General features: G+C 48.6%; 3 protein-coding genes and 1 pseudogene across 4 annotated transcripts; all 4 read right to left on the reverse strand.

The window, feature by feature from the left end:
• Positions 1-522: 522 nt before the first annotated feature.
• On the reverse strand, positions 523-2,849 carry LOC117864046 (uncharacterized). 2 transcript variants are annotated; one of them, XM_034748019.2, is made up of 4 exons: positions 2,126-2,849; positions 1,566-1,919; positions 1,260-1,466; positions 523-1,173 (listed from the first exon to the last, which is right to left on the reverse strand). In XM_034748019.2, the coding sequence occupies exons 1-4, from the start codon at positions 2,285-2,287 to the stop codon at positions 853-855; spliced, it is 1,044 nt and encodes a 347-aa protein (XP_034603910.1). In that variant the 5' UTR covers positions 2,288-2,849; the 3' UTR covers positions 523-852. The 2 variants fall into 2 exon arrangements, with proteins under 2 accessions (XP_034603910.1, XP_034603927.1); XM_034748036.2 differs by having other exon boundaries at positions 1,566-1,956.
• A 136-nt stretch (positions 2,850-2,985) lies between these two features.
• Positions 2,986-6,508, reverse strand: LOC117864085 (choline-phosphate cytidylyltransferase 1). The gene is made up of 8 exons (XM_034748083.2): positions 6,192-6,508; positions 4,685-4,798; positions 4,505-4,600; positions 4,287-4,329; positions 4,007-4,162; positions 3,807-3,887; positions 3,495-3,593; positions 2,986-3,414 (listed from the first exon to the last, which is right to left on the reverse strand). Exons 1-8 carry the CDS (start codon positions 6,422-6,424, stop codon positions 3,277-3,279), a joined length of 960 nt encoding a protein of 319 aa, XP_034603974.1. The 5' UTR covers positions 6,425-6,508; the 3' UTR covers positions 2,986-3,276.
• Positions 6,509-7,813: 1,305 nt separating this feature from the next.
• On the reverse strand, positions 7,814-13,912 carry LOC117843790 (putative F-box/FBD/LRR-repeat protein At2g05300; annotated as a pseudogene).
• Positions 13,913-14,062: 150 nt separating this feature from the next.
• On the reverse strand, positions 14,063-15,545 carry LOC117842101 (uncharacterized). The gene has a single exon (XM_034722455.2). The coding sequence runs from the start codon at positions 15,424-15,426 to the stop codon at positions 14,689-14,691; it is 738 nt and encodes a 245-aa protein (XP_034578346.1). The 5' UTR covers positions 15,427-15,545; the 3' UTR covers positions 14,063-14,688.
• Positions 15,546-15,591: the final 46 nt, after the last annotated feature.

Genomic DNA, 15,591 nt, shown 5'->3' on the forward strand with positions numbered 1-15,591 from the left:
GATACTTGCGGATGGATATTTCCCTCGCTGTGACTGCTATGTGGGCCCTTCTCTTGGGCCCACACGACACCTCGGGTTACTGTGAATTTCGATGGCTTTCTACTGCTTCTCTTTAATCATCTTTCCTTTTTCAAAACATACTCCTAATACTTTTATTTGTTAATCATCTAAATTTATATTGATCTAAAAGAATCTCTAGATTTGAATTTTCATTAAAAAAAATCTAGACATATTTTAGTTCAGATCTAGATAATTCAGGATTTCAGGTTGCTGCAAAAGGACTGAAATCTCGCCTCGTCATCTCCTAAGGCCATGGTTGGAAATGAAAATTTTGGGAGTGACTTTCGTGAAGCACACTGCTTCCAGAGTTCCAGCGAAAAAAAATATTGGGTCTTTTTGGAGTATATGAATTTTTCAAAATCGCTTGAAAAATGGTGCCGTTTCTACGTGAATCCATGTGTCAAAATTGTGTAGGGTCTCATTGCAGTCGCAGGATCACTCTTAATGAACTGCTCATCTTGATAACACGAAGATACTGATCATCTCATTAGCCATTGGTATCAGCGATCACCAGCCTCCGAAAGTCCAGATTGAAGCTAATTACTGCTCTGTTCGCTTCAGCTTATCAGCCACCAAACAATATTTTTCTCTCACAACAAATTAGCCGTTTCAACTTTTCAGATAGCTACAGCCGAACAGGCCATCAGCGAAGAACAATCACTCTCCCTCAGCCAACCATTCTCCGTGGCTCGCAGCACCTTCCATACCGTCATAGCATGAGGAATCGCCATGCTTGCCAGGCACGAGCTAGCATTTCAATCTTCAAATGCTCTCCTTTCCCTTCCGGACACATCACCTGGCCGTTACAGGCGCCGCAGCTTCCTCCTTGGCATCCCCGGCGAGCCACTCCCGCGCGGCGGCGAGGTCCGGGAGCACCGGCGTGCCGGAACGCCGCCAGCTCTCCGCCTCGGCGGTCCCGAACCTGTCCAGCAGCAGCGCGTGCATCCCGAGGCTCCGCGCGGGGGCGTAGTCCTTGCGCAGGCTGTCGCCGATGTGGAGCGCCTCCGCCGGCGCCACGCCCCCGGCCGCCTCCAGCGCCGCCTCGTAGATCCTCGGGTCCGGCTTCTCGACGCCGACGACGCCGGAGAACACCCCGAAGTCCCACTCCGAGCCCTTCCGATCGCAGAGCACACACGGCTGTCATGTCAGAGCTCCAGAACACGGCGAGAAGGTAATGGTGAGCATGGCTGGTGGCTGACCTGGTTCAGCCCCAGCGCCGGCAAGACGACGTCCCTGTACCGGTACTCAGCGTTGCTGACGATGCCGACGGCGAGCCCCCTGCCCCGCAGCCACCTCAGGAAGGGGCGCGCGTCCGGGAACACCGAGTAGGGCGCCGAGGAGCCGAACGTGGCGTAGATGCGCCGGAATATCCTCTCGAACGTGCCGTCGTCGTAGTCGTAGCCGGCCTGCGTGGAGCATACCACCATGCCCTCCACGGAATCAGCGATCCTGCTCGAAGAAAGTCCATGGCCTTCACTTCACAGCTCGGCGACCTTATTACTTACCCTGGCGAAGGAGTCCCTGACGCACACCTTCCACCACTCGGCGGTCGGCATGGCGGCGGCGTGGCCGAAGCACGGGTGCCGCCGGCTCATGTCGGCGTAGGCGAGCTTGAAGCCCTGGTGCACGCGCGCGTAGTCCGGGCAGGGCATCCCGGCGGACTTGGCCGCCAGGCAGTAGTAGTCGCCGAGCTGGCCCCTGTAGGCGATCAGGGTCCCCGTCACGTCCACGGTGACCAACCGCAGCTTCGACAGCAGCGAGGACGACGACATGCTTGCTGGTGAAGGTGAACTGTGACGATGACAGCCAAGCTGGACCCGATTGCTCATCAACAAATCAGCTCTGTTACCCCGAGTACACTAGGAGATGAAACGAAGAGCAGGAACTGATCAGGAGCTGTCAAAAATAGTTATTGCCAAAGGTTAAAATAGCGAAGCGAAGGAGGAGGAGAACAGAAAAAATTGAAGATCGACGCCGAATTCTACAATCAGCACAACCAAATCCTGAATTCAAGAACCAATCGACCGATTGTGTACCAAACCGAATTGCATTGAAAATGGAATACCAGGAGCGACATTTGGCGGGGAATGCATAATAAAATCGTAGGATTCTTGGGTGAAGTTATAGCAGCAGCGCCTTGAGCTGTGGGGCAAAATTGGAGCAAGAAAGAAGCTACTACTACCTCTAAGAAAGCAACCCGAAAATCTCCGACATCGAACCTGAGCATCCGATCTGAGCAAGCAAGGGTAATCAAAACCACAGAAATTCTTTTGCCATTGTGTTGGTGTTTCTCAAAGAAAGAGAAGCAAATGAAGTCAAGTCTAAGTATACTATCCCCCGATCTCCTTGCTCAACAAGAAAAGAGAAAATGAAGAGTGTGCCATTAGGCAACCTCCTAGTAATTATTATGGGCCATTAACATTTAACAATGAGCAGCTGCATCGAAGAGCCTAATCACATTGTAGAAAAGAAAACAAATTACTCCTGAAAACAGAAAAAAGGTATAATGAGAAACTTGTGCTGCCTCCAAGGTGGTGCCGGCAGCCTGCCGCATAAAGAACACAAGCAAAGAACACGGAGAAGCAGAACAAGGCACCAGAGAGAGAAGATACCGGCCCCTAGCACGAGGAAACCTTGGAGCGGGGAAGAAACAAGCCAATCACCTGAATTCCGGAAGGCCCCAGCAGTCCAGCACACAGAAAAAATGTTCCTGTGGTTTGGTTCCAGGCTGAGAGTTCAAGGCATCCAGGTCCCAATGTCCCTTGGTTGTAGAAGGTGCCAAGGAATGTAGGACACATTTGTCTGTTAAAAAAATCCATGGAATTTGTAGGAACCCAATTATGAATTGTTTCTTTCTACCTAAATTACAGTTCCAGGAATTACATTCATCATGGGGTCGTACAAGGCGAAACAGGGAGGAAAACAGAGGAAAATTTACCAATTTATAACCAGCTTCACTTGAAACTTATAGTCTTATGTTCTGGAGAAAGTAAAATGTAACATGTATTCTCCATACATGTATGGGAAGAGTTCTACAACTTTTACAACCGAACATTGCCTGAACAAACATCAAGAGCACCTACAAGCACGGCAAGCTGACCTCACCTACCTTTGACCGTATAAAAGATCACCAACCAATGGGGGCACATGAAACGGTGTAGGACCAACAGACGATTTCCATCAGATACTAAAACCTTGAGCATATTTACAGAGGCACTATTCCTTGACATCTTCAAAGTGTTCGTCCTCGTCGTCTTCTTCCTCATAATCGTCACTCTCATACTGTAAAAGGCTACCAAAGTCCCTAGATTGCGCCTTGAGCCTCTCTTGGATCCTCTCCTTGATGGCAGTTCCCTGAGGAAAGTTTCGGCAAAAATATGAGCACTGGATTCCTATCAACAGCAGACTAGTAAGTGTCTAAGGGAGTTACTGACCATTGAGTGGCAACCTTCCTCAAACTTCTCTAGGAAACCAGCAACCCAGCGGTCTGCATTTTCCACCCACTCTTCCTGGAGTTTTGCAACTGTGCTCCACTGCAAATGAACAGTTGAATTCAGAAGGCTAAGGGTGCTGGCCAAGTAATAATCAACTAAATAGCAGCTTCACATATAAGATGGAAGCATGGTTTGATACTTTATGTGCACCAAGTTCACAAAGGGTGAGAGATTAACAAACTATGAGACTCAATATGTTCAATGTTAGAATCCAATAAATGCATAAATAATTATGATGGTGAATACAAGTACCTTCTCGCCCACTTTTTCTTGGTGTTGCTTCACTTTGTCACGCAGGTTTTTCAGTCCCATGTTAACTCGCAGTCGTTTTTCCTGGTAAGACATAAGAGTCAGATGGCCAAGCCCATAAAACAATACTACCACATTAATACAAACAGTTAAATTCCCTATAAGTTGGATATTCAGATAAAGCGTGGGTTTGTATCACATGCCTTTACATAGCTGACACCAAGATCCTTTCTAGTGTAGCCCCTGGCCAGATTCCGCATAACATACTCATTATAATCTTTAACAATCCGCATTATAATATCCGAGGTTGATATTCCATCAGTGCGCTGGGTCTCCTTAAACTTACCAAGTTTCTTTACCTGATAAAACACATTGGTATTTGTTACTCACACCAAAACACAGATCAAATATATGAATTGATACTGTTAAGAGAATTTTAATTGAGATTATACATGAATTGCTCAATGTGGAACTTAGACTCACATGTTCATAAACATCTTTACCAGCTCCACTAGCATCAGCATACCTGTGCAGGTTCAAATAGGGTCAGATTAACTGAATAGACTTACATTTCAGACCCAGCATCAAGTAAACCAAATGCTTCAAATGTAATGATGACCATATGTATCATCACAGGCATTTCCTTGGAAATATTTATTCATTATGGAAATATCAAAGTCTTTTTCAGAATGAGTGCTTACGGCAGAGAATCATGAGCAACAAAATCAATGTTATGCTTATCCAAGAATTCTTCTGACACCACCCATGGAGCATCAGGGATGACTTCATCAACCCACCTGGACATGTCAAAAAATATATGAGATACAATATTGCATTTACTAATATTCACTATGATAATAAAGCATGAGAAAGATGGTTACTTGCAATGACGAAGTGACTCATATCGCTCATCCTCAGTCATTACAGTTCTTCCTTTGTATTTATGTGTCAACTCATCATTGCAGCATCCGACAAGAAGATATGTATTTGGAAACCTGCAGATTTGAAAGCACTCACTCAGTCTGCTCACATTACAATAGTTTTAGACTTTCAGTAAGGCAATTTTAATAGTGCTTAAGCACAGATGGTAGCAGGGTTAATAGCAGTTAGAAGTTAGATGCACTCGATTTACTGAATACACGCACAAAAAAGGCTGTTACTTGTATCACTAGTGTCATTATGGAGTAACCTTTAAAGATCTAAGCAAAGCTTCATACTTAAGAAACCAACAATGGCTGCAGGGTTCCTTACGAAAGGTATCACAGAAAAGTCAGATGCTTCAACTATACAAGTAATCCTAATAGACTTGTTTCTTTCTCTCCCTGCATGCCAGAAGTACCCAAAGTTCTGTTATGTGAACAAATTTGAGGAAAATATTGAATGTCCCTAAAAGCTAACTGACTGTGACAGCAACATTTCCAGATCAGTGTCTTTTAACAAAGCAGAAATATTTAACGAGCTACTTATAGATACAAATTCTTAAAGGTCACTGTGGTAGGCATAGCCATATAGGGAATGCATAATTCATCAGAAATCACAGATAGATTCAGATAGAAAGGCAAATTTCCATAGAACAGACTCGTTTCACTAGAGCAAGCATGTGTACAAATGATATCCAAAGAATAAAAACCGGGTACCAACATCCATTCCGTTGCCTATTTCAGTAGTTGGAAGATGCTCAGCAGTTGGCACTACACGACAACGCATGGGGATTCTGGATTCGTATCTGCGAGCAAGAGAATCATAGTCCCAAGCCTCTAACAAAAAAGTTGGCACTACTGAAGCAGTCCGTGGCAACACAGCAGAGCAAAGGTGCTGTCCAAGCTAAAAGGAAATGAACGACTGAATCCGAATCGGACTACGCAATTAAGGACAAAACCTGACATAGACACTATACACACTAAACTACCCATTAACTGCAACAAGGAGAAGAGCCATCCAGAGAAATATCACATCAGGTAAAAGCATAACATACCATTTCCACCAAAAAACCTACCCAATTGCCACAGGAGGATGCCTACAGCAATATCACACATCAAGCAACCCACTAATCCACAATAACACTAACGCGGATTCCAGTCTATTCACAGCAATACTTGCACAAAATGGAAATCACGCGTGATAATATAACCAGGTGAGCCTTTTCAGTCTATTCAAAAAATATGAGAAGGGGAAAAAACCCTTCTCCCGGCCAATCTAGCACTGAACCATCTAATCCGGCGCGATCCGTTCCTCACAGCAAGCGCCACTACAGCAGCAACCATTGCGCGCTACGCACGCAACGGCGCCCGGCCCCAACACACCAGCGCGAGGCGCAGATCGAAGCAGTTTAATACAAGCAGCCCAGAGAGGAGGAGGGAGGCAGAGGGAGGGGTGTGGTGTCCTCACAGCTTCTTGGCCTGCTCGAGCGACCTGGCGTGGCCGAAGTGGAAGAGGTCGTAGATGCCGTCGGCGTAGACCCGGATCGGGCGGTCCGTGGGCACCTGCGCCTCGCCGGCGCCATTGGGGGCGGCGCGGTCGACCTCGGCGACGTCCCCCTCGGCCTCCTTCCAGTCCTCCTCCTCCTCCTGCGAGGACTCCGGCCTCGGCCGCGCCGCCTCGGCCTTCGCGTCGTCGGCCATGTGAGGGGGGAGGGGGGGAGGAGGAGGAGGTGGAGGCGGTCGAGAAGCTTCGGAAAGGGAAAGAGGGGGGCCGAGCGCGTCGAAGAGGGAGACGGGTAGGGAGAGGTGTGTACAAGTAGGTTTCGGGCTCGATCGGCTGCGTCACTGTCTGGTGGGCCTGGACGTGACGTTGTGGGCCTAGGTGTGACACTGTGGGCCCAAGTGATGCCGTCTGCAAAGACTGAAACGCCGTCCGTGCCTTGCGGAGATGAGATCAGGTGCCCCATGAATCCATGATGATTTGCGAAGACATCGTACATGTGCTGATGGGCAACACAACCAACCAACCTTTCTGGAATTAAGATTTTTCGTCAAAAAAAGACTTCTGAAAATAATGGAGTGGGATGGTAGTTACCTGAAATTTTCTATCCTGCGGTCTAAATTTATCTAGCATCAATGGATATTGGTTGTAAATTTGTAACATAAGCGATGCATCTCGAATTATTGAATTATGAATGGACCATCAAACTTAAAATCTATCGACCTAGTCTTTCAGCAGGTGTTTATAGGAGTGAGCTGAGTGCGCACGTATGATGGTGATACTGATATATGCGCTGTTTTCTTGAAACAATAATTTTTTACTGATTTTTTGCGATGTGGGCTACATGTGGAGCATAGGTGTATAACTGTATACGAAGAGTATAAATGTATAATAAGTTATTTTCCTTTTTAGGAATTAAACTTGGTATACAGGCAGGTCCACCGCGTCCACTGGTATACCAGACTCCGTGGTCCAAAACTCCAAAGTCATCATGCAAGCAACGATCACCCCGGTATCTCTTCAAGTGCACAATTCTTCTCCACGTGGCTGATGGTCCCTGACTTGTCGTTGCCATTTTTCTTTTAAGCAAAACCATTTTTCTCGATTTTTTTTAAAATTTCGTGCCACCAGAACTAGGAGTATGATACGAACTACTGATTATTTATGAATTCAGACATTCAAGTATTCAACCATTTTCCTAATAAGACAAAAAAATGAATTGAATACTGGATCGGGTTCCTCTTTTTTTTAGATAAAAAAACGAATTCTCAAATCAGTTTCCCAGATGTTAAGGCCCACATGTGTCAAGTGGGCTTACTAATCCGCCGGTCTAGCTAATGGGCCAGATATCCAAGAAATGGGCCTTCTTTCGGTTCTTCTTACAATAGTACTAACACAGTAACACTAACATCCACTCTGATGATTAGTGCTTGTACCATCAGTCTTATCAAATGATCAATTCACACGGTAAAAAAATGGCAGCACAAGAACGGGGTATTCACCAATATGACCATAAATGAAGACAAACAGACCAATTCACATGGAAAATTAACTAGATTTCCAACCTTTGTCACTTGACATTCCCATCAAAAGCCACCATCGCCACACACTCCACATTCCCATGAACAATCCGGAACGACATTTACAAAAGCCACAAGGTGAATCACTGATGAAACACCGTCAGTTGATAGTTGATACTAAGAGGTCCGTGCAGCGCTTCCATCGCGACAAAAGATAAAATCAAAAGAATCTGGCGAGCAGCATGTGGTTTCAAGTTCGCCACCCACGCTTCAGTCAGAGACTTCAGAGAGGCAAAGAACACCTCAAAACAGGATGACAAACTGATGCAGGACTTCAAATGAGCCAATGATGGTTGGGTAGCCTGGCCCTCAGTAGCACGGGTAGCGATCAAGGGGGCACAGCTCCAGAACCACATCTGGAGATGCCCTCGGCCAGCCATGGAGCTCGCACCATACCGCTTCGACCTTGGCGGCATCCACAGGCCTCACCTCCGGGCTGTAGTACTCGATGCGCATCCTCCTGAGGACCCTCGCGTTCTTCACCAGGAACCCGCAGAGGCCACCACAGGGGTGGCCTTTGAAGAGCGAATCCATGTAGAAGGTGACACTGGACAGGTGATTCAGAGCACAGTCAGCATCCACCTTCTCCTCCCAGAACTCTACGGTAACGGTACAGGACTTCCCATTTCCCAAACCTCCTGGTAACAATAACACAAAACGAAAGGACAAGTTCAGGAGCAGCTGCTGGCATTGGTACAACAGAACGGGATTAGGCATCAGCAGTTTGGGCTTACTTTGATTATGAGATACATGAGGTTGGGGGAGCTGTTCAGCAAGCATGAAACCAAGGTGGCCATTGCCTCATGATTGTGATCAAGAGTAAGGGTAAGCGTTTCCAGTCCGAGCAAACAGTTTTTCTTGGGCAGTCTCTTCGGCATCGAAACCCTGGCCTTGCTCAAAACCTAATCAAAACACAGATTGATGAAAAGTTTACAGTTCTTTTTGTAAATTATTTGTACTTCCACAAAACCAATTGAATTGTCTCTGTGAAAATTTCATCTGAACAAAGTTTTCAATGCTTGTATGCTTGAGCGCACCACCCAAACAATTATATTCAGCGTCTCAGCGACATTTCTGGGCAGGGGCGGATCCATAGGGCTTCACTGCTGTCACTTGACAGCAATGGATTATGCGGAACCCAAGGCTAAAATAATGTGGGTAAGAGACAACAAGACCAATAGTCATACTACCAACACCTATGACACTAATGCTTCTCTATCCTAGATCAGCCCCTGTTTCTCGGTCAGATGGCAAATCCTGAACCACAGTAAGCTGAAGTGTGTTATGCTATCATTCAGCCTAAGAAATTATGGTACGGGGAAATTTTTATTTGGTGGATCCCATCATGGCAACCGAAATCTATCAACTACGAACATTTCAGTAAGTTCACTTATAATCTTCAGCTCGCAAATTTGGAACAACAGGCACAGATTATCTAAAAGCGACTAGTCCAGGAGCAGAATCCATGAGCACTGAGCAAACAACATAGACTTACTTACCTGGGAATATTCAGTCGGCAAATACAACTGCAGCTTCTTGACGCCGCAGAGTCCACGGAGAAACGTCACCATGTTCCTGATCTCATTCGCCATCTTCTTGTAATCACACATCTTCTCGATCTCAGAAAACGAGTAGTCTTCATCGGAGTCCATGGTGTCGTCGATGCTTCGGGAATCTGTTGGAAAATTAGATAACTGCAAGAGTAAATTCCGAACTAGATTTACCATGACAAGAACAAAACCTAGCATGCAAATCTCTAACATACTAAGTAACATCAAGCACACCAACATAATCTCGAAAAGCATGCTGAAATAGCAGATCAAATCACGGTGTACGTACTCAGCTGTGATGACAAGTGGTGCTGACGGAACGATGACGGTGTTGCAGACGGAGCGCAGCAGACGACGTTGAAGACGATGGCACACCGCAATGCCGGACTTGGACGGAAGATAAGCCGTGACGAAGACTCTAAGCAGTCGCATGGAGCGCTTCCCAAAAACCTTATTTGTCCTCTCCCGGTGCAGGATCATAAGAGCAAGAGGTTCCGGACACTTGCTCTCCCCGGTGCACGCCGGCGCTCGAGATGGAGTAGACTACGTGGCGGCGCAGCAATGAGAAGAGTCAAAAACCCTAACTCGATTAGATTTTCTTTCGGTAGAGACCGATAGGTCATATGTATAGAAGCCATGATCTCACATTGCGATCGATCTCACTGACTTGAAAGCTAAGTAACCAAAAAAATAAAAAGGCAAAAGAAACTGTGCCACTATAAGGCTGGAGAGGCTGGATTTCGGTGGATCATTCACGCAGGTGTGGCACGTCCCGCCGCGAGGCATGGTGAGCAAGCGAGCGCGTGTGGAGCTTTTCTTCTCTCCGCACACACATAGCTTGGAGGAGTGGAAACAATCTCCATATTTATGTTGGCCATCCTTCTCCTTCACTGTGGGACTAAAAGTTTGCACCACTCCAACCAATTGCTCATGCTTACATGAGGCTTTGAGATTTATTTGAAATTTCTGAAATTGCAATGGGCCAAACCCATTATTTCATCAGAATCCTCAGGGTAGCAGTAGGAGAGGTCAAGCCTCACCGTGTCCTGCCGCGGCGCCTTCTTCACCGAGATGCAGAGCGGGCGGAACGAGAAGACCTCCAGCTTCTCGAGGCATGGGGCGCGCACAACGACGTTCCGCGCCCTGTGGACGTCGTGGATCTCCAGATGCTCCAAGGCGGCGCACCGCGAGATCAGGCGGCGGAGGTCGGCGTCCGTGGCGACCACGTCGCGGAGCCGGAGCGACCGCACGGCGCGCAGGCCGGCGAGCCTTTCCGGCAGCCGGAGCCTCCAGTTGTAGAGGTCCAGCGCGGTGAGCGTCGCGCAGCTGTACACGGGGGAGGGCAGCGGGTAGCACTGCCGTACTTGGTGTTGGTGACGGTGAGCTCCAGGAGGCCGCCGCTCCCGCAGATCCTGCGGAAGAGGTCGTCGAACCAGTCGTCGTACAGGCCCATGAACTTGGCGCAGACCTCGAAGGCCGCGACCGGCGCGGCGCGGCCGTTGAGGACGCGGTCGAGGGCGTCCATCCAGCGGTGCGCGTCCTCGCAGTAGTCCTCGTCGCCCTCGTCGGGGAACCCGCGGCGGTTGAAGGTGGCGGGCTGGAGGAGCAGGCGCGGGAGCGTGGCGAAGACGCGGGGCCAGCGGCGGGAGAGCACGGTGGTGGCCGCCGCGTCGCGGAGCGGCAGGCGGGCGAGGATCGCGTGCAGGGCGCCGTCGTCGAGCGCGCTGAGCCGGTCCTCCGCGTCATCGGCGGCCTGAGCTTGGGCTCGCGGAGGAGAGGAGGACCTTCTTGCTCTCGTTGTTGCCGGTGGTGTGCGCTCCTGCTCCATGGGAGGGGACAATCCGAGATGCAACTATGCAAGCGTGCTCGGTTTGGGGGAACGGGGGATGCGTTGCGAAGAAGGGGAAAGGTTTCCCAGTTGATGGGATGGGATGGGATGGTGTCAGGCATGTTTTCCCGCCAGATTGTGCAAAGCGCGCCATTTTCTGGAGCCGACCTGGGCTGCTTGGCCCATTTAGCGCGGAGCCTAGTGAATACTACTCCATATCTACGGCCCAACTAGCTCCCAGCAAGAAAGAAGAGGGTGCCAGCCCAAAAAAAAAAAGAGGCAAGAGCAGGAGGAGGTTCACTGTCCTGTTTAAAAATAAAAACCACCATGTTCTGTTACAGTCACTTAATATACTACCTATGAACGTTTGTCAACTCACAAGCACGCATCACAAAGCGTCTCGCGGTATCATCGAGTAAATAGCCACATTAAGTCATTAACGAGACATATACAATATTAAATTTAGAATCTTTTGATACGTCGGGTGCAACCACTTTCTTCGTAAACCATCCTGAGCTATGCTCTTTCAATCAAAAGATCCTACATTTGCATACGCGACGTGAGATGTTTTGAAGATCCAATGGTACTACACAATATACATTTATATTTTTTTTTCTTTTTTTCGAAACACAGCGCAAAGCTGTCGCATATATGCGAGCACTGGTGTGAGTTGCGGACTTTATATACCTACGCGAAAATAAGTTTGTTACACGGAGAATAGCGCAAGTTTATTGAAATCCACATCATAAACTTTGGTTTTTGATGAAAAGGAATTTTCGAATAATTGGTTGATTACGGCCAGCTTTACCACTCTTGGGCCTTCTTCCAGTTCCTGGTCTAGGCCTGTGATTCCTCTCCGAAAGAAAAAGACAGCCGTTCTGGTTTGTGATTTGCTACATGTAGGTCTTCTCATATGTACCATCACGTCACTTTGACCCCCAGGTCGTTGTTCGAGTTCACCGTCAAATTACATGCTTGTGCTGGGCCATTCAATGGGTGAGCTTTAGCTTGGACCTGAAGCTGCCTTTTTGACCTGTTTAACTGCGTGGAAAGAGTCCTTACCGAAAGAGACGGGTTTGCAGTGCTTTTCTGCATGAGGAAATTTAAGTCTATTTAGACTTGTTTATATACTACTCCTCTTAAATATATGACGTTTAAACTCAGTGCACCCTAAGCAATAAAGAATCTCGAACTTAACATGATGGCGTAGGGTACCTCTCCGTACCCCCCCCCCCCCCAACCTCCGTACACTGTAGACCATTTGCTGTTTCTCGATCGTATGCAATCATAGCGTGTAGCCATGGATCTTATCTTTATGGTGCAAGGCTTCAGTTTCATGATCATGTTAATCGGACTTCTTAGTTAGGTTTAGTTGCAGTGGGTCGGGTCGTGTGCCGCTATTTGCGTGGTGATAGTATATACCTCTTCATCTCAAGAATTCTCTTGAGACAGTGTCATTGTAATTCTTTTCTTCTTAACGAAATATGCGCGCGTCTTGTAAAAATAAAGTTTAAAAATCAGTTAATCACGTATCAATCCTACAGTACTATTCAACAGCAACGAACTAGTCACTACTCCACGTGAGTACGTACCCCCTCTGTACCCGTGCAAAAACGGGCAGCTGCTGACCAGGCACGGACAGATCGGCAGAGTGGTTTTGGGACAAATTAAAAACATGCTGGAAGCTACTGCAAGTCTGCAACAACGCCGCTTCATGCACAGGCAGCCGGTTGACGGCTGACCCTTCCTCTCACCTGGCACCGGAATCTAGCTAGCTTCGTACGCACACGTGTTCCCGTGACTTTCCTTTTGGCAGTTGACACGCCAGACTCCTCCGTCCACAAGCAAAGCCGCGATTAGGCTATCTAGACCGGCCGAGGAGTGGCAGGTACGATGAACCCTAATCTAATCATATGCATCACCAACGATCTTTACCACTACTATAATCGTATTTCCGTGTGAAAGCCTTGACTTGCATTGGCACCGTGGTCATCTGCACGAGACACTAGACAATTTTTTTTTACAAGAAAGAAAAGGGCATAGAGGCATGCGCGTGTACAAAGGAACAAAAAAGAAAATTAAAGATGCAGAGGCATCCGAAATCCTTCTCTCTACTTTTACATGGAGACCATGAGCTTTATAAAACCCACGAATAAAACGTTTGCATGAACACGAGCATTTTGCAGGACAGCAGGAGTGGCCTCCCAAATCCTGTGCATTTCGTCGAAATAATGTACATTTCGTAATCAAATCAGACGATTCAGAGTAAATAAACCCAGCTACACAGCCTACTCTCTGCTTAGGGTTAGACAATTCTTCATCGAGGTGTTGGTCTAGAGGTACACTAGCACGGCGGTTGTTGACTTTGACATCGGCGTCGAGTCGACCATGAGATGTATGGATCGTCACTCGCCCACGTGGGCCCACGCAGTCTCCTTGATCGTCTCAGCACGCCAGCCAGTCAAATCAATCAGATTACCGCATGCCGTACTTAGCATGCCTTGATCATGCAGCACGCGATATATGGCCTACTATAGACATGTGGCTATCTCAATTGTAATTTTTTTTCTTTTCTTCTTTTGTACATATAACTTTTTTCTATATTAAAATATAACCAGTAGGAGCTCCCCTCTTATTCCATCAAAAAAAATATATGGCCATATGGACGATGGAGAAGCATTTCATGTTGCTTGTGTAACATTTTTCATCCGAGAAGAAGAGTTTGTTACAGCAAATGGCTGATACATCCTCCGTCCTAAATTGTAAATCGTTTTGTTTTTTCTACGTGTATTTTGCCATACTGTACGTATCTTTCACGAGTTATTTTTTACGCTTGGAACTTGACAATATATGTAAGAATCTCTTGAAAGTTGATAGGAATTAGCAAAGGAATCAAAAGGCATATATGGATGTATGTGCCTCGCTTATTTGATCAACGTGCGATTAATTAGCGGCGGAGCTTTGATAATCAAATCAGTACATGTACGTAGTAGTAGCCCTCTCGGACTTTGCTTCCGAACCAAGGCAATCAATCCATCTCCTCTAGAAAGATTCCTCGCTATCAACTGCGCTACTACTGCTGCTGCTACTACTGCACACCGAAAGCGCACGCGCGCCAACCAAACTTTTTAACTATTTACTATTTACATGCCTTTCCTCTCAAACTTCCTTTCACATCTACCTAGCTTAACTCCTTCTAATAAAGCAGCAAGCTACTACTAGTAGTGCTAATTACTGTATGTGTGCTAATCAAACCTTAATTGGCCTCCTGAGATCACTCAGAAAGGCCAACAAAAACTTGGGAAAAAAAAATTAATGCTTAAGCAGCAGCAAGCACACATCATCTATCAGCTCGTGATCGACGACGACGATGATGATCGGTCTAACCAAACAACATCAGCTAATGGCTTCTTCTTCTCTCTCGAGATCTGATCAAGTGAACCTTCATTGGCTTGTTATTATTACCTTGATTTGTTGAGCTGGTGGGTGGCGGATCGATCGATCGGTCACCCGAAGTTGTAGCCATTGCCGTTGTTAGTGGAAGCCGGGCGGGTGGGCATCATCTGCGCCGCCTGGATGCTCTGCAGCAGCAGCCGGTCCTCCGCCGACGACTCGAACCCGTGGATGAACGGCGGCATGTCCCCGCCCCCGCCGCCGCCGCCGTGCATGCCGTAGCCGATGTCGCCGCCGCCGGCTGCGGCGTACTGCTGCTGCGGCCTGAAGAGCTGGCCCTGCAGCGACGTCGGCCCCCGGTGGTGGTGGTGCTGCTGCTGCGACGCCGCAGCCAGGTGGTGGTGGTGGTCGAACGACATCACGGCGGACGTCGGTGAAGGCCGCACCAGCGATCCCGCACCGTAGTCGCCGCCGGCGCCGGCGCCGCCGCCGAAGCTGATCACGGGGCCGCCGCCTCCGCCGGCTGCGGGGCCGTAGGGGCCGGATGGGATGCCGGTGAACTGCTGCACCATGGCGCGGAAGTTGGAGGTGTCCGTGTTGAGCAGCGTGACGGGGGCGCGGCGGGACGCGCGGGACCGCCGCCGCGCGGGCTTCCCGACCCGCCCGCCCTCCACCCCCGGCTGCGCCGCCTGCGCGCGGGTGGGGCTGCCCCCCGACCCGCCGGACGTCGGGCTCGACACCGTCCCCGCCACCGCGGCCGTCACCACCGTCGCCTCCGTCGCCGCCGGAGCGCCGCTGCCGCAGCCGTAGATCCCAGCCCAGTGGGCCATGTTCGCACCCGTGTCACCCATCGCTAGCTAGTAGCTGCTGGCCGTCGTCGTCGGCGGCGGCGTAGTAGAGTATTTAGAGATCCTGAGCCGAACGGGGAGCGCGGCTACTTATAGCTGCCCCGGCGACGAGTCAAACGGAGCGCTCAGGAAGGTCACCGCCCGTCGGATGCTCGGCGGACGACGATG

Source organism: Setaria viridis, chromosome 1 (genome assembly GCF_005286985.2).
Source record: "Setaria viridis chromosome 1, Setaria_viridis_v4.0, whole genome shotgun sequence".
NCBI lineage: Eukaryota > Viridiplantae > Streptophyta > Magnoliopsida > Poales > Poaceae > Setaria > Setaria viridis.